Here is a 25714-nt window from a genome sequence, read left to right as displayed (position 1 = left end):
GGGTAATTTAGGGAAAGGGTAATTTGGGTATTAGACAAAAATCGCTAATTAACGAGTCGGAAAATAAGAAAAATGTATCTCGGGACAGATATACGGTGGTGATTGGGGAGTATACATAAAAGTTTGGTGGTTATTTGTAAAAAAACAAATACGCGGTGGTTATTTGTAAAAATACGTAAATACATGGTGGTTATTTGTAATTTTTCCTATACCTAACGATCTAGTGAAAATGCTCATTATGATTAATCATTGTTCTATGTTTACTAAAAGAAGAATAGAAGCGTAAGTATGATTGTTCTATAAGCTAGAAGTTTGCTCTAATTTTGAGGGCAATCAAACTATTATTTACAAAGAAGAGGAACTCTTACGTCTTTGACTAGGTTTGGACATCAACTCTAATATCCCAAATTAGATAGAGACACAAAACTCCCGCATCTGAACCTAGGTTTGGACGTGGATCTTCCACGTATCGACCTAGATTGGGACACGAGAGTTCCATTTCCAACTCTTTTTTTCCCCCTAAATAATTCGTTTAGTTTAACATTGTTTCGAGTAGTAATTTGTTGTTTCGATTAAGTTTTAGTAATTCAATTTTATTTGCGAATTTCGATTACTTTATTAGATTAATAACTCGTTGTTTCGATTAATTTGTTAGTAATTCGATCTTACTTATTAGTTTTGATTTGTTGATTAAATTGTTTGTTGATTAGGTTAATTGATTTACTTGGAATAGAAGAGTATTTTTAGCAGTTTATTAAAATTATCGATGATAATTAGTTATGGGTCGTACTTTTTCACATACAACAAATAACAATTGGGCTAACACGAGTACACGACCCATGTTGAAGACAAGACTCCAGTGAAAACGGCCCATGAGTTGGTCTGGCGGGAAATGCATATTTTCCCGCTAAAAATCATCCCCAAATCACCAACTTCCACTCTTGCACAACTCCTCATTTCATTTCTCATAAACCCTAATTTCCGATTTCTCTTTCTCTCTCTCATCTCATCTCAACACATCAATGGCTTCCGATTCTTCCCCTACACGCGTCAATGGAGGTATATCTCTCACCACCTCTCTCTTTCTTACTCATTTATTATTTCAATTTACTGTTTTGCTCCTTTTATTTCATTTCATTTACATAGCTGTTAGAAATCACTATTCTGTTAGTTTAATTCACTGTTTCGAAGCTTTATATTCATTGTTATAGTATTGATTCATAGGATTCAGTCATTTAGTAGTTTAATTTACTGTTTTCAAGCTTTTATATCGGTCACCTTAATCATAAGTTGCAAGATTCAATCATTAACTCCCCCCGGTTTTTCGCTTTCTTAGCGATTCTCAAATTATGCGAGGGGAAATTTGAAAAGTGGGAAGAAAACGGAAAAACGAAGGGAGTAGTAGTTTAGTTCACTGTTTTGAAGCTTTTATATCAATTATGGTATTCATCTGTTAGTTTGATTTACTGTTCTGAAGCTTTTATATCACTTATTTTCATCATAAATTGCAGGTTTTAATTACATATAAGTTTAATTTTACCGTTTTGGAGAATTTATATCAATTATTTTAATCATCATTTGCAGGCCCTTCGTCACCTGAGGATTTCACATCAAGTCCAATAGGGCCCACCAATTCCTCCCCTGGTACACGGAGGCGGACACGATCTTCTGCATCAAACTACTCTACCCCACCTCGTCAACGCTCAAGATTAAACCCTAATAATACTAATGAGACTCCTATAACAACCCCATCCTCCGTGTCCCGCAGAAGGGGCCGCCCTAGGCGGGACCCACAGTCCACAACCCCTGTGACTGCCACCCCGTCCTCAGATGCACCTCCCTCTTCGGAGGCCGGGGACGAGTTCATGGGAGATGATGCCCCTCCCATGTATGTGTGGGGGACTAATATTAGTGTTCAAGATGTGAATGCTTCAATTGTGAGGTTCCTGAAGAATTTTAGGGACGATGCGATTGATTTGGAGAGTGGAGATATTGAGGGGAAATATATGAGGTCGATTAGAAGGGTGATGGAAATTGAAGGAGATTGGCTTGATGTGGATGCACACCATGTGTTTGATTATGATCCTGATTTGTATAATAAGATGGTTAGGTATCCTCTTGAGGTTTTGGCGATTTTCGACATTGTTTTGATGGATATTGTTGCCAAAGTTGATCCTTTATTTGAGAAGCACATCCAAGCTAGGATTTTTAATCTCAAGACTTCCTTTTGCATGAGAAATTTGAACCCTTCTGGTACACTGTTGTTATTATTATTACTTTCTCTTCTCATTTGTGTTTTCCTATAGTTGAATGAAGAATTAAATTAGTGTGTGGATGCTAGATATTGAGAAGATGGTGTCTTTGAAGGGGATGATTATTCGGTGTAGTGGAATTATTCCTGAGATCAGGGAAGCAGTTTTCAAGTGCCTTGTTTGTGGATATTACTCTGATCCCATTGTCGTCGACCGAGGTTTGCATTTTGAATTAGTTTTTATTGTTAAAACTTTTGCAACTCTACAAGTGATTTGGTTATAATGTTGCATTTTCTAATTAATATTAACAGGAAGAGTAAGTGAGCCTCATGTTTGCATGAGGGAAGAGTGCAAGGCCAAAAACTCTATGACACTAGTTCACAATAGATGCAGGTACATGGTGTTACATGCAAATTTGCTTTTACAAAGTATTAGTATTTTTGCATTATCATGATCCCCGTGCCTGGAAAATGTTTTCGTTGCCTGCTTATTGATTCAGTAAAATGTTTGTGATTGGTTGTTATTAAGTCCTGACTCATGAAGTTCAAAAGATTTTCCGTTCTGTGAAGTTTTGTTTCATAGATAACATGTGAAGAGCTCCGATATATTTTGCACGTTAAGTTTGAGTATTTATACTTAGGCTAAGATTTTTAAGTTCAGTTGTTTCCCTAAAAGCCAAAGAGCTCCAGTTTATGCTTATGTGATTGTTCTTATTCTATAGTAGTACTATTTAATAATATATAAAAACTTGCAGCACATGCGATTTTAACCATAGCATGATAACTTTTCTAGATTGACACTTGAAGTGTCAAGGATGACTCAGTGTAAGTTTTCAATTTAGTTAAGCAAACATAGTTACAGCCGTTACATTGTTATGTGGAATGGCGTACTGTAGAGTTTCCATTGTCAAGGCGAGTGAAGCCCATTGTATTCTTCAATGTGATGTACTATCTGTAGCAGTGTTTTCATGAATAGATGTTACCTAATGTAGGATTATACTATGCATGTTCAGCTAAAATAAGTCAAATATATTTTGTTCGATCAGGTTTGCTGATAAGCAGATTGTGCGGCTCCAGGAGACACCTGATGAAATCCCCGAGGGAGGGACACCTCATACGGTGAGCTTGTTGTTGCACGATAAGTTGGTAGACTGTGGAAAGCCCGGTGACAGGGTTGAGGTAAGTCCATATTTAAAAATTATTTATTTCTATGACCCCATATATCATAGTATTATTGCTTACGTGTACTATTCCGTATTGTTTAATAGGTCACTGGAATTTATCGAGCAATGAGTGTCAGAGTTGGACCTGCACACAGAACTGTTAAGGCATTGTTCAAGGTATGTATCTGAGTATCTCTATGCAACACTTGCATGTTATTAAACACTCTAAAGTTTCGCATAAGTTGATGACATTTTGATGTTTATGGCAGACTTATATTGATTGTCTCCATATAAAGAAAACCGATAAATCAAGAATGCAAAATGAAGATCCTATGGAGTTTGAGACTAACTCTAGCAGAAATGAAGATGATACGAACCTTAATTTTCAAGAAAAGGTTAGTGAATGTTTCGTCTATATCACTTCGCCTAGTATTGAAGTCAAATGACTGGTTTACGAATTACGATGCACATTATCCTGTTTGCAGGTTGAGAAACTGAAGGAGTTATCAAAGCTTCCTGACATATATGACCGGTTAACAAGATCATTGGCACCAAATATTTGGGAGCTTGATGATGTCAAACGAGGCCTTCTTTGTCAGGTACGTGGAATTGACTAGGCCAACTGACACAATAGTTTCATCATTTTCGTATATTTTTTTTTGTGCTGATATTGATTAATGGTCATCATGTAGCTTTTTGGTGGTAGTGCTCTGAAGATGACATCTGGAGCTAGTTTCCGTGGTGACATCAACATTCTTATGGTTGGTGACCCAGGGACAAGCAAGTCACAATTACTTCAGTATATTCATAAGCTATCTCCTCGTGGGATTTATACAAGTGGAAGAGGAAGCTCTGCTGTTGGATTGACTGCCTATGTGGCAAAAGATCCCGAAACAGGGGAAACTGTATGTGTATTTAAGCATTAATCTAATTTTATGCCATGTCTATGGTCTATGGTCTATGGATATATAAGTGTAGGACATAGTTTTCTCTTTTTTTCCTTCCCACTTCTCAAATTATGTGAGGGAGAAGTTGAAAAGTGGTTAGAAAACAGAAAAACAGAGTGATTATGTATTTTGTCAAACAGGGTTTCCTGCCTCTCTGCGTTTTAATTCAGGGGTAAGGATGTGTAAGTCCGATTCCACCCTTACCCTGCTACGGGCAATAATCCTTGAGGGTTGACGCACTGGGTTAATGTTTTGTTGCTGCTGTGCAGGTTTTGGAAAGTGGTGCTCTTGTTTTGAGCGATAGAGGTATTTGTTGCATTGATGAATTTGACAAAATGTCAGAGAGTTCAAGAAGCATGTTGCATGAGGTGAGTATTTATCATTTTGTTCATCTTACCTGTGATGCCATTTTACTTCATACCTAATTTTGATTACCCAGTGTGGGGTTATTCTGAACACTTAAATTAACCTAGGTTTTTCTGTTGAATACTTAATAGTTCTGATTCAATGTCGACTTCTTTCAGGTAATGGAGCAACAAACGGTTTCCATTGCCAAGGCCGGTATCATTGCATCTCTTAATGCTAGGACCTCAGTATTGGCTTGTGCCAATCCAAGTGGTTCACGTTACAATCCTCGTTTGTCTGTGATCGACAACATACACCTACCCCCGACTCTATTGTCAAGGTAACGTTAACAAACAAGCATGATGATGCTCTCTTTAGCATTTATAAAGATGGACAACACCATGTGATTTCCATAACATAACATGAAATCAGCACTTGACTAAAATACACATTATATTAGGTTGTAGCTGTTTTTTTACTTAAAAATATGCAGTATTTCTCTATTGTGGATGTACAATGGTGAACTGCTAGTTTGCACTTTATATGTTTGAGAATAATCGATTATGTCAGGTTTTGCTGTAAAATGACACTTGATCGTACGCAGGTTTGATCTAATATATCTGATACTTGACAAGGCTGATGAACAAACAGATAGGCGTCTGGCAAAGCATATAGTTGCACTTCATTTTGAAGATGCAGAGGTATGATGAATACTCGATTAGTCGATTTTATTTTTTTGCCTTATTCTTCATATAAATTTTGAGGTATTAAATGCTTAGAGGTCAATACTTGTATCATTTTTTTTCGTTCACATTCTTTACACTCCCTACATAATAGTATAAAATTTGAACTTTTTTGCTTCCCTTGATAATAAAATTTTTGGCTCCGCCACTGGACTCCTGCAATAGAGCAATGTTTTGCTTTTTTTTTTTTTTTGCCTCAAGTTCTATTTTCACTTGCAGACTACACAGTCAGAAGCCTTTGACATTTCAACATTAACTTCCTATGTAAGTTATGCAAGAAAGCACATTCATCCAGAGTTATCTGATGAAGCTGCTGAAGAACTAACCCGTGGATATGTTGAGATGAGAAGAAGAGGAAACTTTCCAGGAAGTAGTAAAAAGGTAAACTAGCGAGCAAAACTAATTTGATTATGGTTCTATGGCATATGATCAGTTTCATGTAGACCTATCAAACTTTTGACTCAACCGACCCGCTTTTTAAGGGACATGAACTTGAAATTTTTTCTCATGACACAACCTGTAAAATTAGTTCTAGTGTAGAACACGACCCAATCCATTTTGCCAGAAATTAGATAAAATTATGCTGAAATCTTTTTTTTAACCCACTCGAACTGACCCAACCTGAATTTGTAAATCATGCCCATGACAACAAATAAGTTTAGGGTTAAGGTTGAACCCATCCGATCTGAAATGATCCTTATTTTTTCAGAAACTAGATAAAATCATGTCCAAATCCTTCCTGAACCCAATTGTATTGACCCACTGGAGACAACATGTTCTGTTTGACTAGTCTGGCTTCTAGGATCAACTGATGATGGCATTTGTATTTTCCTGAAACAGGTTATCACTGCAACACCTAGGCAACTTGAGAGTTTAATCCGACTTAGTGAAGCATTAGCAAGGATGCGTTTCTCCCAATGGGTAAGTAAATTGCCTGATATTGCATTTTTATTGTTCCTTAGAAATTACAGGACTTCAACTTCATATAACTTCACTTGATATGTTCAGGTTGAGAAGAACGATGTAATGGAAGCCATGCGTCTGTTAGAAGTCGCATTGCAACAGTCAGCCACTGATCATGCCACAGGTAATATGCTTAACCAACTAAAAATGCCTGTAATTGATAAAGGCAGTAAGGCCTTATGCATTCTTACATGAGGCTTGAGTAGAGAACCCGACCCAAAAAGAACATACTGTTGCAGAACTAAACTCGGTCCAAGAATAACAAAATTTATCCTGACCTATTACCACTGACCCTAAAGTGGCCTATACCCAAACTAATCTGTAACACAAATGGCCAAATAACAACGCACCCAAAATGACTCAAACTTGATGACTCAACCAGATCATAACCAGATAGACCGGTCTAGGGTTTAGTTAAGAAGTGTGCATATTCAACCCACTAATGATCTCTGGGCTTGCTTCGGTGCAGGATCAGCTTTGTCCTTTTTTACCCTATACATTTTTATTAACAATGTAAAATTAGTACAAAATTCAAGGTTTATTGTCATTATTAATGACCATTAACAAATTGAATTTTTTTATACTCCAGGAACCATTGATATGGATCTTATCACGACTGGAATTTCCTCTAGTGAAAGATTGAGAAGGGAACAGCTGCTGTCTGCAACCCGCAATGTAATCATGGAGAAAATGCAACTTGGTGGCCCATCAATGAGGACATTAGAGGTACATACTCTTAGGATCACTGCTAAGTTCATTTTACTGTGCAGTCCGCATACATGTGTTTTCAGACTTCTGACTTTTGTTTGGTATTTATTTCAGCTACTTGATGAGCTGAAAAAGCAAAGTTCTGGTGCTGAATTTCACCTTAATGATGTAAGTACTAGACTCTTTCTCTCATCTCTATTGTTTGCCACAAAATCTCATTTGTGACGGCACGTGTCCGTCACTTTGGAGTGACGGATACCATTTTCCCTCACAAATGACCCAAATAGAGGAGAGAGGGAAGCACATGGGGTGCCCCCACCTTGTCCCCCCTATCCGTTTTGTGAGTGATATTATCCGTCACTTGCTCCGACCTGTCTTCAGCAAGACTAATTGGTTGTTTGCTACTGTTGTATGCTTTGTATTTACGGTTTACACGGTACTTGTATATTAATTATAACGCTAATTGGTTGGTCCATGCTAGACAGTCTCTTCTAATTTTGTGACGGTATTTACTAATATTCACTTTTTAATGCATCAGCTTCGGAATGCACTAGCAACTCTATCAGGCGAGGGCTTTGTTTCTGTTCATGGTGACAGTGTAAAGAGAGTGTAGAACAACGGATTCTCAGCAGGAGACTAGACAACACAAGTAAAGGAAGATGAGTAAATCAAGTTAGTAATGCTTGAGAAAATTCGGGTGTCATTTTTTTGTTCTGCAATTATTAGGTCAAACAACCTTGTAACTTCTGAAAGTTGAGTTTGACAGTTCTTATTCTCGAATCGTCACCAGCATTGTTGTGTTCTGTTGTGTTTTTATAGAATTAAGAGATGTTAACTGATGGAATTGTTACTCAATAGATGTTTAGGGGTTGCCTGGAATCCATGGGTAATAATTATCGGGGAAGTTAATTACTTGAGTAATTAGTTCATTAATTATAGATTTGGCATATAGGGGTAATTATTATTGAGTAGATGTTTTATTCTCTTAATCATTACTCGGGGAGGGGTGGGTAATGTATTACCCTTTCATGAGGGTAATAGTTTCAGGAGGTGAATTATTACTCTCATGCCAAACAAGGAAAATGCACATTACATATCACTCTAATATTCATTCTCTTTTTTTTACCCTCAATCTAAGCAAGCCTTCAGAGCTGAAAAATCTCGACTAAAATAACATGCAAAGCTAAACAATTCTACAATTCATCAGGATTCGGAGCTTAGTGAACCAGGAGCAAAACCCTCGTTGAACTAGTAAAAGTGTAAATTTTATCGTGTAAAAGGGACTAGTACGGATTATGGTAGAGATAAACAGACAATTTCGAGTCTTCTAAGCACAACTTGATGATCAAGGTTGCAGACGCTTGATCATCTATCATCTGATGGTTAAACCGGCCTGGTGGCCATAGGAATTCACAACTTCTAATTAGATCAACTTGAAGATCCATCATAGCATTGACTAACACAATTTGGTCTCACTTGTAAAACCATCTCACCAGTAATCTCCACAAGAGCAATCTCCATTCCTAAAATGGTGGAAACGAATACGATCCCTCACCACTATCTCCCTTCCATAGATTCTAGAAACCAATTTCATAAAAGTATGACAGTCTCCACAAGATCTCAGATTCTTGACAATCCTAATTTCTGATCCCGGTTTCGTCTTTATCAATCCGAAAGCAACAGCAAGCTTCTCACTGTGATGAAGCAATTGAAAAGCTTTCTCCTCATCGTCTATTTCAAGTAACACCTCTGAAACTTCCGGCTTGTACCCTTCTTCTCTCAACCTCTCATCTATCTCCTCCAATTTTTTGAATATATCATGTGCTTCAATGTGATTAGAATCTCCTGCAATGAACTCGTGAACACGACAATCAACTTCAATCTTGCTTGAACCAGGTGGTTTCGAAAGCCCTTGTTTACTCATTGTCTCCCTCAAAACTGCCTTATCATGCCACTTACCAGAAGATGCATAGATATTACTGATAAGTACGAAATTACTAATGTCATCAAAATCTATGTTTAGTTCCTTTATCAAACGCTCTGCTCGGTTACAGTCTCCATGAAACTGACAAGCCCATATAAGAGTCCTCCAAAGAACTGCATCCGGCATAATGGGCATCTTCCGGATGAAATCTTCAGCCTCTTCCAACTGACCAGACCGCGCAAAAAGGTCAACAATACATCCATAATGTTGAAGATTAGGCCTTATTCCATATCTCTTCCTCATCTCCTTCAAGTACAAGCAACCTTCAGTCGTCCAACCTGCATTTCTACACGCTGCAAGAACCGCTGTCATGGTCCGTTCATCAGGATTTACACCAGCATTCACCATCTCATCGAAAAACCTGACGGCCTCTCTACTCATACCATGATTAGCAAGACCATGAATCATGGCAGTCCAAGAACACACATCCTTATCAACAATCATGTCGAAAACCTCCCTCGCACTATCAATACTACCACACTTACAATACATATCAATCAACCCTGTACTAACATTAACCCTTTCACCAATCCCTAATTCTTCAACAATCCCATGAACCCTCCTCCCCATTTCCAACGCACCCGTCTCAGCACACGCCCTCAAAACCGCCACAACCGTCGCATCATTAGGCACAATTCCACTCTCCACCATCTCACTAAACAACCCAATCCCCTCAACACACATCCCATTATCAACAAACCCATCAATCAAAGACGTCCAGGAAACAACATCTCTCTCAGACATTTCATCAAACACCTTCCGTGCATCCCCTAAAACCCCACATTTTCCATACAAATGTATCAGAGAATTCCACACATACTTATCACACCTAAACCCCACCTTCAAAACCAAACCATGAACTTGTTTCCCAATCTGGGCATCCTTCAATTTGCCGCAAGCCTTCAAAACAAAAGGATAAGTAAAATTATCGGGTTTCGGCACGGTTCGATGCGGTTCCTGAAGGTGCATTGCGAGGAAAAGAGAGATGGACTGAAATGGGTCGGATGAGTCGCAGTAGGATCGAACCATGGTGTTCCAGTAGTATGAGTTTGGTGTGCGAAGAGAGGAGAGTATGAGACGAGCATAGTTAGGGTCTCCTGAAGGTGAAAGAGCTGAGAAAGTGAAGAGTTTTGTGTAGTTTTGATGGTGTGGTTCGGAACCTAGTTTTAAGGCTTGTGCATGGAGTTGCATGGCTTGTGCCATGGTGGTGACCTCCATTGTAGTAGTGTTCTAGTTTGTCGTATGGACTTCTGCAAGTGAAATGATAGCTTCACTTAGTTAGAGCATCCACAGTGGTAAGCTAGTTCTTTCTAAACTTTTACCATCGCACCCAAGATTTTATTTCTGAACATTTTTAAAGTTTTAAACTAATACAATGGTAAATTACTAGTGTTGTGGGCTTAGATGGGCCCATATGCACAACAACATTTCGAAAATGCAATTGTCTTCATGCTTATTTCCACGTGTATTAGTTTAGTTGGCGATTTTTTTTAGGACCATTTGAGCTTTGAGCTACTACTCCATAGAGCTAGTTGCTTCAATTTAAAAACTAGTTGATATAGTCTTTCCAATGGTTAAGCAAGTAGATTGAAATTTTTTTTATTTGCAAGCAAGTCCTTTTGGGTAACCATTGGAGATGCTCTTACACTCATTGTCTCACTCTCCCAACTTCAAGAAAAGAAAGTTATACCGTAATAGACATGGTCTTGAGACCCAAAATATCAAAGTTGGCCGTTGTGAGTGGTAATGACGCTCATCTCTTAACTAAGTGGTCTGGGGTTCGATTTCTGACTCTTGCGAATAAAAAAACCAAATTTGGGAGAGATCAACCCATTAAATTGCCTTCAGTATCCCAAAAGAGACTGTCCCAACTGTCGGTAGGGATACTCCTGGTCAACACCAGAAAAAAAAACTAGATAGTACGATGTTGTTGGGCTCTTAGTGAGAGATCTATGTGCCGAATATGGTGAAACTCTTATTGATGTTAATCCATCTATACTGGAATGAACATTCACCCGGTAGTTGTGGTTTTAACGCATCCTATTTACGTGGAGAATATTCATTTCCAGTTAGATCACTGATCTACATTAAACATGTAGATCACTGATATAGAACTATTAAATAATTACAATAAAAATGTAAAAATAAAATATTGATCAAAAAATATTTATACCGTCCTAAACACAAACCCGTGCAATTTTGCACGGGTTTAAAACTAGTTTCTTGTATAACGAGGGACGTATAATCGAGTATCTATCTATATACAACCACAAAAATCGTAAACATTAAAAAAAAAAACACGGGGCAGTAAAAGCAAGCACGCAAGTAACTAGTGGACCACTGGTACGTGTATCTTGGCGTTCGCAATAATACAATAATACAATCATCAATCATAATCATTGTCATCCAAATAGATAAAACTAACAAAACACACAAGGTGAAGGGGAGGAGAGAGAAAGCTTCAATCATTCAACAATGGCGGGAGGAGGAGGAGGATGTTGCCCTCCCATGGATCTTATGAGGTCTGAACCAATGCATTTGGTTCAACTTATCATCCCTCTCGAATCTTCTCACCTCACCGTCTCTTATCTCGGCGACCTCGGCCTTATCCAATTCAAAGATGTTCGTTCTCTTTTCTCCTTTCTCAATTTCATATTTTTCATCTACTATCAATTACAGCATTTTTTACGTGCTTAATTTCGTTTACTGTGTGAAATTCCGCTGTTGATTGATCTTTTGTTCGAAATTTGGACGATTTTTTTATTGTTGAGATTATTCGAGTTATTTTCGAAGTAGGTTTGTTAATTAGGTGATGCTTAAAGTTGAAATTGTTCGTGAAATTGTTACTTTTGCGAAACAATCAACTTAATCATGGAGTACTTGTGGTGGAGTTTGTTCTGTCTTCTTTGATTGCAATTTCAAGTTTTGATCAATTTTTATCTATTTGAGCAGTGAATTTATGTGTTTAATTTCGTTTGCTCAGTGAATTTTCGTTATTGATTGATCTCTTGCTTAAAAATTGGACTGATATTAGTCCAATGTTTTTGATGGTTAGACAATGTTTTAGTTATTGAAGTAGGTTTATTGATTGAGTGATGCTTGAGATAGTTTATGGAATTGAGTTTGAGTTTAGTAAAGCAATCAGCTTGATTATGGTGAATATGCGTGTAACTGGTGTGCTTAATTCTTTTAACATTGATTAGTAGAGTTTGCCTTTTTCTCGTACAATTTGATCATGTGTAGAGTGCTAGAGGTTTTACTTAGGGTTTTGCTTGGATATCGGTTACGTGGAACTTCTTAGTGCAATTAGTCTATAGACTAGTTTTACGTCTGTTGCGCACAAGGTTGGATGTTAGTCTGATGAAAGTGGAAAAATTGTCTAGCCATTCTATTTGAATTGTCGATCCCCCCCCCCCCTAGTATGTTTGATTTTTGTTATGATTGAATATTTTGCTGCTCGAGAATAGATAGGTACTAGTTGTAAAAGGAAGTGCCGGAGAAGGCTGAAAACAGCTGTTTTATGTTGTATCTGAACTGATTTTCCTTATTTGTTATTTGGGAACAAATGTAGAGCTATGGTGGCGAAATGTATTCCTCTCTGCATTTCTTTGATTCCTTCCGCTTCCAAAGTGTCAGATTGCTTAAGAAAAATATTAAATTATACGGAGTACAAAAGTAGAGAAGAGATAAAGTATCTGAGCCACTTGGATGAGATAGAAACGAAATACCAAAAAGAGACCGTGAAAGAAATTAAAGAAATTGGCCAAAAAGGAAAAGTTAAAGAAATAAATGAAAAAAAGGGAGTAATGGAGTATCTCGTATGCTCATCGAGCGTTAATGTGTAATGCAACTGGCTGCTGGCAGATAACTTGCAGTCTTGCACAGTCAATTTGAATGAAGGCATGTCTGTTAGGAATTACGATTAAATGAAAGCCACTTAAAGTTTGTTTTTGATTCTTATTTGCTGGGGTTTGTAGGACACGGCTAAACGGGGCTTTGATTGCTGATTTTGTGGATACTTGAAATTTTTGTTTAGCAAAGGTTATGGCTTGCTGGCTTAGTGTGGCTGTGTGACTGTCAGCATCATAGGAGATCGTGAAGTTAGACTAAAGTTTTTATACTTTAATGGAGGTGTCTATGGACTAGTTATTCTCATGTTTCACCTAAAATACTGCCAAAGGATGGCTATTTGGATTTTGAACTTGACCGTTTCAAGTGCTTTCAGTTATGCAGACCATCAACCAACTCTATGATTATTTTTAAGTTCAGTTTTAAATTTTTTTGGTTTGTTGAAATGAGGCCTATCTGAAACATATTTTCCTTTTCAGTTGAACAGTGAGAAGAGCCCGTTCCAGCGAACTTACGCGAATCAGGTATGTCAGTATGTGCAATATGTGCTTGACTGTTCTTTATCTCCCTCCAATTTGATTCAAGTTTGTTACATTTCTTATATTTTTGAAAGCCTCTACCATCAGATTGAGTTGTTTGATATGTTTGTCGCTTGAGTATATCTCAGTAATCGCACTAGAATTGTTGAAAGAAAGGTTATAGTCCACTCTCAGTATGGCGCATATCCTGTCTACTGGGATCTGCCTATGTTACTTTGACCACTATATATAAGGTGTGTGTGTTTTGGTGTGTCCGACATGATGTAACACCCACACATTTTTTTAGGCTAGAACATGATTTTCTAGCAAAATAGTTGTGTCCGACACTCCAATACGGTTCTTTTGTCGCCACATGTCTACATCTCATATCTTGGTGTATAATTTGGCTAAACCTCATTTGCTTTTTCTTTGTGAAGATAAAAAAATGTGGAGAGATGTCGCGTAGATTACGATATTTCAAGGAACAAATGTCGAATGCTGGGATTTCAACGCCGCCAAAGTCTTTCACTAAGGGCGATATCAAAGTGGATGATTTGGAGGTATATCTAAATTTCTTTCTTTTTTTTTTCTTGTTCTTTTGCGTGTCACCTCATTAAATTTTTGGCATTTGTGACTGTGACTTCGACTACTTGAACACTATTTTTGATCTTCTGTTAAAGTTGGGCGCGATTTTATAATCAACAGGCAAAACTTGTAGATCTTGAAGCTGAGCTTACTGAGATGAATTCAAACAATGAGAAGTTACAGCGTACATACAATGAACTTGCCGAGTTTAAACTGGTTCTTCAGAAGGTAACCTGTTCTTGCTTCTCTGGTCTTTTTGAGAGTTAAAGTACGTCCCTGATTCATAATTTGTATGGAACAGAAGGCAGACAGTTAACGTTATTTGATATATAAAATATGATTTATCTTTCTTTATGAATGATCTCACTCTCATGTAGTGTTGAAGGTGAAATTTAGATTGTGTATTTGGAATTTTCAATTTCCTATTTCATGCTTTGTTTTGTCATTCAGTCAAGTATAACTAAAACTTTATTTACGTCTTTTTCCAGGCAGGAGAGTTCTTCTACACAGCTCAAAGTAGTGCAGCTGCTCAACAGGCGGAAATAGAATCAGGGCATATTGAAGAGTCCCTAGACACACCTCTACTTCGAGATCAAGTATATCAAATACTCTATTAATCAACCTTATTTATATTGCTTTTATTGTCCTCTAGGCATTCTCATGATGGACCTGCTTCCAGGATAAATCAGTCGATGCATCAAAGACAGTGCAGCTAGGGTTCTTTACTGGTCTTGTTCCCAGGGAAAAATCTATGGCATTTGAGAGGATTTTGTTTCGTGCTACCAGGGGAAATGTCTTTCTCAGGCAGGTCAGTGTAGAAAATCCGGTGATGGATCCTGCTTCTGGTGAGAAGGTGAACACCCGTACCCTTTCTGTGCATTGCTAACTTTCAATCATATTTATTACAGCTTATTATGAAACTGTTACTGTCTTTGATTTATATTGCTTGAATTAATGTTGTTCCCGCTACAATTTCTAACGTTTATTAATGATTTATCAGGTTGAAAAAAATGTCTTCATAATATTCTACTCTGGGGAAAGGGCAAAAACTAAGATACATAAGATATGCGAGGCGTTTGGAGCAAATCGTTACCCTTTTAGTGAGGATATCAGCAAACAAGCTCAAATGCTGAAAGACGTATACATTTTACTACTTCTAACTACTCGTATATTTTATCATCTTATCTGTCTGTAGGCTGAGTCATGGTTAACATCCAAACTCTTTTTCACCTGAAAATAAAGAAAATGAATAAATGAGAAGATACACCTCTTAAATTCTCATAAGACCAAATTTGCTCAGAGGAATAACATGTTACCTGAGCTGTCATATGACTTTGAGCCAGTTTGGCCAAGTTCCTTATCCTTGCTACCATGGTTTCTGTGTTAGAGAAACAGAAACTGGGCCAAAAAGGTTTGGTATAGGTAAGTTCCAACTATTTGAGGAGCCCAGAAATGCTCCTAAACATCCCCAAAAAGCAGAAGCTCCAATATGTTATCGTTTCTCTCAGAGCTATTTTAAAAGGGAGGGTGGTTCCTTTACTTATCAACATAATAAAATTTTCGTTGATTCCATTACGTATGCCTGCAACTCTAAAAAAACAATTATCCACCATACATTTCAAAAGGTCTAATTTTCTACAATTTGTTATCTTTTACCGCATGCCAAACTTCTCATAACTCAATTTTTTTGAAAGGTTGTTCTCTAAATCAATCAAAAAAATTTCAAGTGGGACTCTTAAGTGCTTTCTTGATTTATCTCTTTCTGTACGTCATGTTGTATACTGTTCTTGGATGTGTGATTAATTGATAAAATGTCTCTCCCGTCCCAAAGGAAGTGTCCACTATCTAAAGAAACAGTTTGAACCAAACTTGTGTAAATTGTTCCTGTTTCTCATTGCACCTTCTATTTTCCATAGACACTGTTTTTCAGAAAGAGACTGCTTTTGAGAAACAGAAACTGCTTTCTAGAAACTTTGCTAAACAGGCTTTTAATGCCTAGTACATCAAAAAAATCTATGAATTCACTAGTATGTTTTGTTGTTGATGTGTGCTGACATTCTCTGCGATTAACATAATATTATTAGCTTTCTATGAGCTTCATTTGTTATCAGTATCCCTTTACTGTGTGTAAATATACTGATTTTGCCTGATGGATTTACAGGTGTCGAGTAGAATCTCAGAGCTGAGGACGACAATTGATGCAGGACTTCTGCATCGTGGCAATTTATTGCAGACTATTGGTGATCAGTTTGAGCAGTGGAACCTTTTGGTGTGTTGAGCATCCTTACTTGTATACTCTTTAGATGATGCTAGAAAAGTTGTCACTTTTTCTCGATTACGGTTTTCTGTTAAAAGGTCTTAACATCTTTTGATTCTGTATGGGAAGGTGAGGAAGGAGAAATCTATTTACCACACATTAAACATGCTTAGCATGGATGTCACGAAGAAATGCCTTGTAGGAGAAGGGTGGTCCCCAGTTTTTGCAACAAATGAGGTAGGAAATTGACGATGTTAACCATGTAAAGTGTGACATCTGCTGTAATAGATATGCTATTTCATAGACGTCACAACCGTCCTTTTTTATGCAGATCCAGGATGCATTACACAGAGCAACATTCGACTCAAATTCTCAAGTTGAAGCTATAATTCAAGTTCTTCACACAAAGGAGTCACCGCCAACCTATTTCAGGACGAATAAATTTACTACTGCTTTCCAGGAAATTGTCGATGCATATGGGTAAGTTATGTGCCATGTTGACGTATGGTCTTCTACAGGTGCAATTTTGTTGTCATAATTGACGGCGAGTAGTATTATGTAGACTGTTTAAGATATGAGCCCTGCCTTCATCAAATTGTCTGTAGTTGTTGCTGTGTCCTTCAACAAATTTCATGTTTAGCATTTTCCACTCTCTAAAGCCGTGAATTAAATAATGCGGGATAAGCTCGCTAGATAAGGATAACGCATGCTATTCCTCTAAAGTGTTATTTACAATTTTTTTTATGAGAACAGGGGAATATGGGATTATAACTCCACACTATTCTTGTGTGAAGATAAGGAATAATAACTCCTATGGTTGGTGCATTTTGAGTATGACTTTTTTGCCTCATCTTTCTCATGATTCAATCTTCAATGATGCGATCAAATGATTAAGACTTCTTTCCATGCTTATCCTTATAGTAGGCATTTCCAAATTAGTGGTATCTTTGCTATATGCCATAGTGTTGCAGATCTCAAGTCGGATATTGGTGTTTAATTTTTTAAAGCCATTTTGAGAACTTTGCAATGTTTTTCAATTTCATGATCCCTTAATATGTATTCTTCATGTTTGCAGGATTGCCAAGTATCAAGAAGCAAATCCAACTGTATTTACAGTCGTCACTTTCCCATTTCTGTTTGCAGTCATGTTTGGTGATTGGGGACATGGTATATGCATATTACTTGCAACATTATTCCTTGTTGTCCGGGAGAAGAAGCTCGGTAGTCAGGTTGTTTGTCTATTGTTAATTATAAAATTTCAGCATCATTATGCATCCCTATATGTATTTCTCAGTCTCTTCTTAAGATATTATTGGTGTTCTTATTGTTCAACCATTCTACGTCGAAGAATTTCAAGTGTCAAACCATAGAATTTCACGCCTTCACGACCTGATCTCCGTTAAATGCGATTATGGCAACCCCCAAAATCTTGATCGGTCGCATATCAGTGTCACCACTGATTTTTAAAACCATTTGCTAGACCCTTGGGGCTCTAAGCTCTTCTGTTTCTTTACTAACTGGGGATTTAGTTCTTTGCTCTATTTTCTATAAATATAGAAGAGGCCCCATTAAAAAGAGACTGTCTTAACTTTGAGTTACGTTACACCATTTTTTAGCTAAGTGTGCACAGATCACCTCAGATCGAGTGGCATCTAACGTAGAAAGCATTTTCTCGCTTCTGTGGGTAGGCAATTATATAGGCTTGAATTATGTCAGATAGTTATGTCCTTTTTATGGATTTTACACTTGGAGTTTGGGGCCTACTAGAAAGAGGAAATACAACTTTGCCAACTATCACTGTTGAGGAATCCTAAATACGTGGCCGGTAATGTCCCGACTATGTAAAAGGGGTGATGGGTTACCCCAGAAATCATAATTGGATGATGCTTGATCTAGGTTTTAGGCTGTGTAGATCATAGGTATCAATCTCTCACTTTGTGCTAGGTGGTCTTATATACCCAGAAAATGGGAACTTAATTGAAAGAAACAAACAAAAAATACTTATCTTTGAAGCCACTTTGATTCAAGCGATTAAAGCTCTTGACAGACCCAACTGCTAATGTGATCATGTAGTCATTTTTTTCTTATGCATTCGTAGTTTCTTAAGTCTTACTGAAATAGTGCAATGCTCATGGTTTTTTGTTTCAGAAACTGGGAGATATCATGGAGATGATGTTTGGTGGCCGATATGTTATTTTGATGATGGCAATTTTCTCAATTTACACTGGTTTAATCTATAATGAGTTCTTTTCAGTCCCCTTTTCATTATTTGGTCAGTCAGCATATGATTGCCGTGATCTTTCCTGCAAGTATGTACTCAATTTTTGCTTACATTGGTTTTATAGTTTAGTGTTCTTGTCATGTTTGTTCATCCAGTTTTACCTCGTTGCAGGGATGCGACAACAGATGGCTTGATTAAAGTGAGGGATGCATACCCGTTTGGTGTAGATCCTGTATGGCATGGTTCTCGAAGTGAATTGCCTTTTCTCAACTCTTTAAAGATGAAGATGTCGATCCTTCTAGGGGTTGCTCAAATGAACCTTGGGATCATGATGAGTTTTTTCAATGCCAAGTTCTTCAGAAGTTGTGTAGATATATGGTATGTAATCAATTAGGCCATCTAAATTTCTGATTATGATGATCTTAGTTACAATTGTCAAAACTTCAAGTTGTAGTCAACTAGTTATCCTTCCCTAATTAATGTTCCATCATTTTAGATGATCAAAACTTACGAGTCACGAATATGCATTTTTTTAAACATTTTGTATATCCTGCCCTCTTCTTATTGCTGTGGTTGTATTTTACTGCCGCAGGTTCCAATTTATTCCCCAGATGATTTTCTTAAACGGTTTGTTTGGCTACCTTTCCATGCTTATAATTTTGAAGTGGTGCACTGGCTCAAAAGCTGATTTATACCACACTATGATCTATATGTTCTTGAGCCCTACTGATGAGCTGGGTGAAAACCAGCTTTTCTCTGGCCAGAAGACGGTCCAGGTCTTTTTCATTTTCCTTCTTGCTATTACAAAGAGATCTTTTTTCCCCTAAGGTATATTTTGATGCATTTCCCACTTAAGATCCCACGATTTAACATGTTTTTCTTTATTTTGGTGTTGCAGATGGTTCTGTTATTACTCGCCCTAGTGTCTGTACCTTGGATGCTACTCCCAAAGCCTTTCATTCTGAAATACCAACACCAAAGGGTACGTTTTGGAGGCATTTATTCCCCAGTTTTTGATTTGATGAATTTCAAGGTTTTTTTTACCCATTGTTTAATTTGGTGTTTCTACAGAGGCACCAAGATGAAACATACATGCCACTTCAAGGTGAAGAAAGCCTTCAAGTTGAAACAAACCATGATTCTCATGGTGGGCATGAGGAATTTGAATTTAGCGAAGTCCTGGTGCATCAGCTTATACATACTATAGAATTTGTACTTGGAGCTGTTTCAAACACCGCTTCATACCTTCGTTTATGGGCACTGAGGTACTTGTCATTTATGATTCCCATCCTTTGTTATGGCCACATGCTAGAGAAAACTAGACCATGGCTACAGCAAGTACATAACTAGAAAAGCAAAAGCCATGCATGATCTTTAGCCTCGTCACTTTTAAAATTCTTATGAAAGCCTAATAATATCTCTGGCTTTTTGTACTGCAGCTTGGCCCACTCAGAGCTATCTACTGTATTTTACGAGAAGGTTTTGCTACTAGCATGGGGGTAAGTTGAAGCACTGGCCTTTCTATTCTCTTTGTGTGGTCGTTGCCTTGTCGGTATTGACTTCTTGGCTCTAGCCTTCCAGTGTCTACAGTGGCGTAGCCAAAAACGTTTACGCGTGGGGTCAATTTTAATGTAATTATTCGTTTCTTTTATTACGGGATCATAAAGACAAAATTTTCAAATCAGACAAATTTTGATGATAAAAATATATCAATTGTCGGAAAGCCGTGGGGGTCTAAAGATCCCACTAGCTTTGTATGTGGCTACGCCATTGTGTGTCTGGGACTTGGAATGCTATAGTCTAAATCTGCCAATGGTCTTCCCTAAGCTTTATCTACTTTAAATTTAAGGGGAAAAATTCATGAGAAGATTTCCTTCCCTCGACCATTCTAATTCAGAGGTCATATATTTGATATTCCCCACCCAAAAGTTTGTAATTGCCCTTTCTGATACAGGTACAACAATGTAGCCATTCTAATTGTGGGTATTATCGTCTTCATCTTTGCTACTGTGGGCGTATTATTGGTCATGGAAACTTTGAGTGCTTTCCTACACGCACTCCGTCTACATTGGGTGGAATTCCAGAACAAGTTCTACTTGGGAGATGGTTACAAGTTCTTACCCTTCTCTTTCTCTTTTACCAGCGAAGAAGAAGAATGATGTAATCCCGAACAATCTCCTATTTCATTGTTACTCCCTCTATTTAATCGATTAAGCTGCATTTTATTGAATGCCTATTTGAGAGACACTTTGTAATTAGTTTGCAGTGGAGAAAAGTGAAAACTAGCCCTTGCATTTGTATTTGGAAAATAAATCATGGAGGCTGCAGAAGGATATTTAGGCCGTGTATCATAAATTATTCACGCAAATTTTCAGATGATTTTTTTTTTTTGTTTTTGTACAAATTAATAAAGTACGGAGTAATTTTTTTTTCCCCAGCTCATGGAGACCTGTGTTTTTACCTTAGGCCATGTATGTATTGTTCATCACTTCGTTCAACTTCAAATAAAATTTTATATCACGGAAGGGCTTATTGCCATTATCGCGGATTTAGGCCATGTATCATAAATTTTCTGATGCTGTTTTTTGTTTGTTTTTCAAAATAATAATATTGCAGTACCAGTAACTCTCTTTGAGAGATTTCCCTTTAAAAAAAAAAAAAAAAAAAAACTCTTGAGAGGTGGTTCTTACTGTGATCCTCTTGATTACTGTAAATTAAGTTCTTGAACAATATTTCTCTATTGTAATAAGGTCACAAACACGTTAACTACTTCGGCAGTTTTCCGAATTCATGTGATTTTGTATATAGGAAAATAATTCACATGAATTAAATTTTCCAATGTTTTATCTAATTTCTTGATGAACCAAACAAGGCCTTATGTAGTACTGTATAGTTTTGGAGTGTGTCATCTTCTGTTACATGCAATGCAATCATATTTAACCTCAATCATATATATATATAAAACCGTTTCAGTCTCATTTCATACAATTGTACAAGATTTCCATGAGTCAAACATTTCGATTTCCACGGTTTTATTAAGTCCAACAATTCGCTGAATCTTGTTATCTTGTCACATAATCCAAAGATGCTACGGCATCTAAAGTCAACTGTTGACTCACAATAACTGTATGTCTGTAACTGAGAGCGATCCCATACCTATTACCTAGTCCTATACTGCTAAGAATTCAATTAACCTCAAAACTCTATTTTTTAAAGTACACATTTTATTTTATATTTTATTAATATCATTCACATTGGCTGAACACAAATTAGCATATTCCCAGATTCTCCTAGTATTCTCAGAATTCTATTCTATATAAATACTAGTAATAAAATCAGGGAATTTTGTTAAACTTAGTTGCAGAAATAATGGCAATGCAATCTATTTTTGTTTATTTATTTGTTGTTATTGTGGGGTTGATATTGAATAAAGCAGTAATATGCAATGGAGGAACAACAAGTAAATTTACAAGAAAAGTTGAGAAAACTATTGATATGCCACTTTCTAGTGATGTCTTTGCTTCTCCTCCTGGCTACAATGCTCCTCAGCAGGTACTTTTTCACTTTTTTGTGCCTTTTCTGTTATGTTTGTTATTATTATCCTTTATAGTTTTCGTCGGTTTAATTTAACGAGTTTTGCTAAGGACCTTCTCTTTCTGAAATAGATTATATTTTGTCATCAACTAGTGATATAGCGGACGATTTTATACTTTTTGATTACTTTGTGAGAGGGGACGAGGAGTTAGAAAAGAGAAGGTGGGAGTAAGTGGATTATACATCTGATGTAGTACATCAGATGATATAGTTTTTGAGCATTAAGATAAAGTTTTTGAGTTTTAATCTAACATTTTTGAGTTTTATCATAAAGTTTTTGAGTTTATTTACTTAAACTTTAATCTCAAAAAGTTACATTATAACTCAAAAAAATTACATACAAGTTCAAAAAAATTTGATTTTTGACATCTTAAAACTAAAATGTAATTTATAAACTCTATAGTACTCGAAAAAAATACACAAAAACTCAAAAAGTCATTTAGTATGATGTACTACATCTGATTTACAATCTTATACAGGCGTGGGTAGCGATACTCTTATTTGCTACACAATTAAAGTTTGCATCCTTTTATGTACTGTGTTAATGTATAGTTACCAATTTATCATGAACATGGTTTTATAATTCGATTGTTTAGTATAACAATAACCCAAATACAAAAATTTATATAAGACCGTTATACATATACTCTGTTGTATCACCATTTAATTATAGAATTGATGCCTTAGTTGTGTACATGTAACAAATATTTTGCACAAGAAATGCTAACACACAGCTAAGAGCCAATTAGTTGCTTTTTCACAAATTCTCATTTGTTGCTTTTTAATGCCAACTAGTTGTGATTTGACTTTTAAGCTTAGTTTTAATTAATTTTTTAAACTTTAATAAGGTTATATTCTTTTCGGCTGAAACGAGCTGAATTGAATTAAATGGAGTAGAGTTGAATTGAAGTTAATGGAGTTGAAGTAAGAGTTAATTTTGTAAAGAGATGCTCTTAACAGAGCTAACTAAAGCTAAACAAAACCGAACGAAACAGAGGTGAGTTTAACTAAAATTAGCTGAAATTAAGCCAGAAAGAACAAGGCCTTAATGGTCTCTTAAGACCATTATAGGTGTGAAACGGATAAAAAAAACATAGTTCTAACACTAATTAATGCTCATTAGTCATTTCTAATAACCGGGTATACAAGTTGTCTTAGATCCGTTTCAAGCTTACAACTGTCTCAAAGAAGAATGTATTGATTTTTCGACTTTTGATGAAATATGATTCTTGGTGGTGTGAAAGGTTCATATAACACAAGGAGATCATGAGGGAAGAGCAGTGATAGTGTCATGGGTGACAATGGAGGAGGCCGGTTCGAGTAAGGTGGTGTACTGGGAGGAGAGCAAGAAAGAAAAGAAACATGCAGAAGGCAAAATAACCAAGTACAAGTATTATAATTACACCTCTGGGTACATTCATCACTGCACTCTCAAGCATTTGGAGGTTACTTTTCTACTATCCCTTTATCTGCTACAATTCTTGTTTCAGACGGACTATTTCCGTCTGAAATTACGACGGACCAAATGTAACCATGTTAAGATAAAATGTAAATATTTTCTGATAACAATACAACAATCAGATTTTTGGTGTGTTTTACAGTTTGATACAAAGTACTTCTATGCTCTTGGTACCGGACAAAGCCGGAGGAAATTCTGGTTTATGACTCCACCAAAACCTGGCCCTAATGTTCCTTATACTTTCGGTCTCATTGGTACATGTCTTTTCTATACCATGTATCGTCGAATACCCCTAGATGATATAAGGCTTTTCTGTGCTGTTTTTTCTGATGTTTCAATGCTTATATATTTTCTGCAGGAGATTTAGGACAAAGTTATGATTCAAACTCGACTCTCTTGCATTATGAACAAAACCCAACCAAAGGGCAAGCAATGCTGTTTATGGGGGATCTTTCCTATGCTGACAACTATCCTGATCATGATAATAGAAGATGGGATTCATGGGGAAGATTCGTCGAGAGAAGTACTGCCTATCAGCCTTGGATTTGGACTGTTGGCAACCATGAGATTGATTTTGCCCCTGAAATCGTAAGCTCTTTACCAAAATAGTTTTTCCTTGTTATCCCTAAATACGCAACATACGGCCAAATGAAGTGTTAGCAGTAATATGCTGTTCACACAAAAATACTGATGCTAAGATTTCAACCAAGTTACTGATCAACCTTGATGAAATATGCAGGGTGAAACCGAGCCCTTCAAACCATATAAGCATCGCTATCACACACCTTATAAATCATCAAACAGTACATCTCCTTTCTGGTACTCCATCAAGAGAGGCCCAGCTCACATCATCATCTTAGCATCCTACTCGGCATATGGTAAACCTGTTTATCTTTTCGCAATGTGGTTCAGAAGTTTACCAGTGAAGAAAACACTTGTGGCTATGACAAATATTTACCTAATGATATGTAATTTTCAGGTAAATATACTCCACAGTACAAATGGCTGGAGCAAGAGTTTCCGAGGGTTAACAGGAGCGAGACTCCATGGCTAATTGTTCTAATGCATTCTCCATGGTATAATAGCTACAATTACCATTATATGGAAGGCGAATCTATGAGGGTGATGTATGAGCCTTGGTTTGTTCAGAACAAAGTCGACGTTGTGTTCGCTGGTCATGTTCATGCCTATGAGAGATCTGTAAGTATATATCACTCCCTATTCACCTACAAATATTGGACCATACTATATAGTTGTATATATGAATTGTATCTGACACTCGACACTAGACGTGAATATAGCTGAGTCCGACATATATGGATACCAATATACAAAAAATCTTGTTAGGCCTGATCGTTTTGGGTCGATTGTGGTTTATTTTCTCAGATTAGATCTCTGATCATCTCAGGTTAGTTTAGTTCAAGTCGCTTTTAATGTTTCATATGCTAAATTTACAGAAACGTATATCAAATATAGCGTACAACATCGTCAATGGAGAATGCAGACCCGTGGCAGACCAGTCTGCTCCTGTTTACATTACAATTGGAGATGGAGGAAATCTAGAAGGTTTAGCAACCAAGTAAGATTACCGAACCTATCTAATCACTTTCGGACAGTATCATTCATGCTTCTCTATCTGTAACCCTAATATGCCATATTCAAATGCAGCATGACTGAACCACAACCAGATTACTCAGCATTCCGAGAAGCAAGCTTCGGACATGCCACTTTCGACATTAAAAATCACACGCACGCTTACTATAGCTGGCATCGCAATCAAGATGGTGCTGCTGTTAAAGCAGATTCAACCTGGTTTTTCAACAGGTATTGGCATCCAGTTGATGAAACCATGGGTGCCAGTGACTAGTGTTTATGAAATTCACACGGGTTCAAACTCGAAAATGAGTACGAGTACAGATTCATAGACGCTAGAGAATAACAAAGAGCAAATAGCATGTTTATCGGATTTTCAGCAGAATTGTGAATTTTTATCCGTACTTTTGTCATAAAAATTATGTTAAATTGGTTTTTGTTGGAAGCTCATAGACATCAAATAACAATTACCTTCTTTCAGAAACTATCGCCATCGAAGTTGACTTGATGGTGTTCCCTTCACAATAGCAAAAG

General features: G+C 36.9%; 4 protein-coding genes across 4 annotated transcripts; 3 read left to right on the top strand and 1 right to left on the bottom strand.

Moving 5' to 3' along the window:
• The first annotated feature begins 932 nt into the window (after window positions 1-932).
• On the top strand, window positions 933-7975 carry LOC141599344 (DNA replication licensing factor MCM4). The gene is made up of 18 exons (XM_074419328.1): window positions 933-1059; window positions 1585-2253; window positions 2342-2470; window positions 2564-2645; window positions 3298-3430; window positions 3520-3591; window positions 3684-3809; window positions 3900-4013; window positions 4107-4319; window positions 4631-4729; window positions 4886-5046; window positions 5311-5407; window positions 5669-5830; window positions 6290-6370; window positions 6458-6536; window positions 7002-7138; window positions 7235-7288; window positions 7659-7975. The coding sequence occupies exons 1-18, from the start codon at window positions 1023-1025 to the stop codon at window positions 7731-7733; spliced, it is 2520 nt and encodes an 839-aa protein (XP_074275429.1). The 5' UTR covers window positions 933-1022; the 3' UTR covers window positions 7734-7975.
• A 297-nt stretch (window positions 7976-8272) lies between these two features.
• On the bottom strand, window positions 8273-10404 carry LOC141599346 (pentatricopeptide repeat-containing protein At4g21065-like). Its single transcript, XM_074419330.1, has one exon. The coding sequence runs from the start codon at window positions 10320-10322 to the stop codon at window positions 8610-8612; it is 1713 nt and encodes a 570-aa protein (XP_074275431.1). The 5' UTR covers window positions 10323-10404; the 3' UTR covers window positions 8273-8609.
• A 987-nt stretch (window positions 10405-11391) lies between these two features.
• On the top strand, window positions 11392-20971 carry LOC141599345 (V-type proton ATPase subunit a3-like). Its single transcript, XM_074419329.1, has 18 exons — window positions 11392-11726; window positions 13433-13477; window positions 13909-14031; window positions 14177-14284; window positions 14545-14652; window positions 14736-14909; window positions 15057-15194; window positions 16218-16325; window positions 16443-16550; window positions 16645-16793; window positions 17389-17542; window positions 18462-18622; window positions 18706-18912; window positions 19127-19310; window positions 19433-19516; window positions 19606-19799; window positions 19974-20033; window positions 20489-20971. Exons 1-18 carry the CDS (start codon window positions 11580-11582, stop codon window positions 20691-20693), a joined length of 2457 nt encoding a protein of 818 aa, XP_074275430.1. The 5' UTR covers window positions 11392-11579; the 3' UTR covers window positions 20694-20971.
• Window positions 20972-21519: 548 nt separating this feature from the next.
• Window positions 21520-25670, top strand: LOC141599347 (purple acid phosphatase 2). Its single transcript, XM_074419331.1, has 8 exons — window positions 21520-22086; window positions 23373-23573; window positions 23730-23841; window positions 23946-24175; window positions 24327-24465; window positions 24567-24787; window positions 25045-25166; window positions 25256-25670. Exons 1-8 carry the CDS (start codon window positions 21904-21906, stop codon window positions 25452-25454), a joined length of 1407 nt encoding a protein of 468 aa, XP_074275432.1. The 5' UTR covers window positions 21520-21903; the 3' UTR covers window positions 25455-25670.
• The last annotated feature ends 44 nt before the right edge of the window (window positions 25671-25714 follow it).

Source organism: Silene latifolia, chromosome 9 (assembly GCF_048544455.1).
Source record: "Silene latifolia isolate original U9 population chromosome 9, ASM4854445v1, whole genome shotgun sequence".
NCBI classification, from domain to species: domain Eukaryota; kingdom Viridiplantae; phylum Streptophyta; class Magnoliopsida; order Caryophyllales; family Caryophyllaceae; genus Silene; species Silene latifolia.
Note: the sequence above shows the minus strand (reverse complement) of the source record. Positions and strands in the feature narration are given on the sequence as shown.

Coding starts and splice junctions, on each gene's coding strand:
- LOC141599344 (XM_074419328.1), top strand. CDS start 1,023: ATGGCTTCCGATTCTTCCCCTACACGCGTCAATGGAG. Junction 4,730..4,885: donor CAAGAAGCATGTTGCATGAG/GTGAGTATTTAT, acceptor GACTTCTTTCAG/GTAATGGAGCAACAAACGGT. Junction 7,289..7,658: donor CTGAATTTCACCTTAATGAT/GTAAGTACTAGA, acceptor TTAATGCATCAG/CTTCGGAATGCACTAGCAAC.
- LOC141599346 (XM_074419330.1), bottom strand. CDS start 10,322: ATGGAGGTCACCACCATGGCACAAGCCATGCAACTCCATGCACAAGCC.
- LOC141599345 (XM_074419329.1), top strand. CDS start 11,580: ATGGCGGGAGGAGGAGGAGGATGTTGCCCTCCCATGGATCTTATGAGG. Junction 13,478..13,908: donor AGCGAACTTACGCGAATCAG/GTATGTCAGTAT, acceptor TTCTTTGTGAAG/ATAAAAAAATGTGGAGAGAT. Junction 14,910..15,056: donor ATCCTGCTTCTGGTGAGAAG/GTGAACACCCGT, acceptor ATGATTTATCAG/GTTGAAAAAAATGTCTTCAT.
- LOC141599347 (XM_074419331.1), top strand. CDS start 21,904: ATGGCAATGCAATCTATTTTTGTTTATTTATTTGTTGTTATTGTGGGG. Junction 23,574..23,729: donor GCACTCTCAAGCATTTGGAG/GTTACTTTTCTA, acceptor TGTGTTTTACAG/TTTGATACAAAGTACTTCTA. Junction 24,788..25,044: donor TTCATGCCTATGAGAGATCT/GTAAGTATATAT, acceptor CTAAATTTACAG/AAACGTATATCAAATATAGC.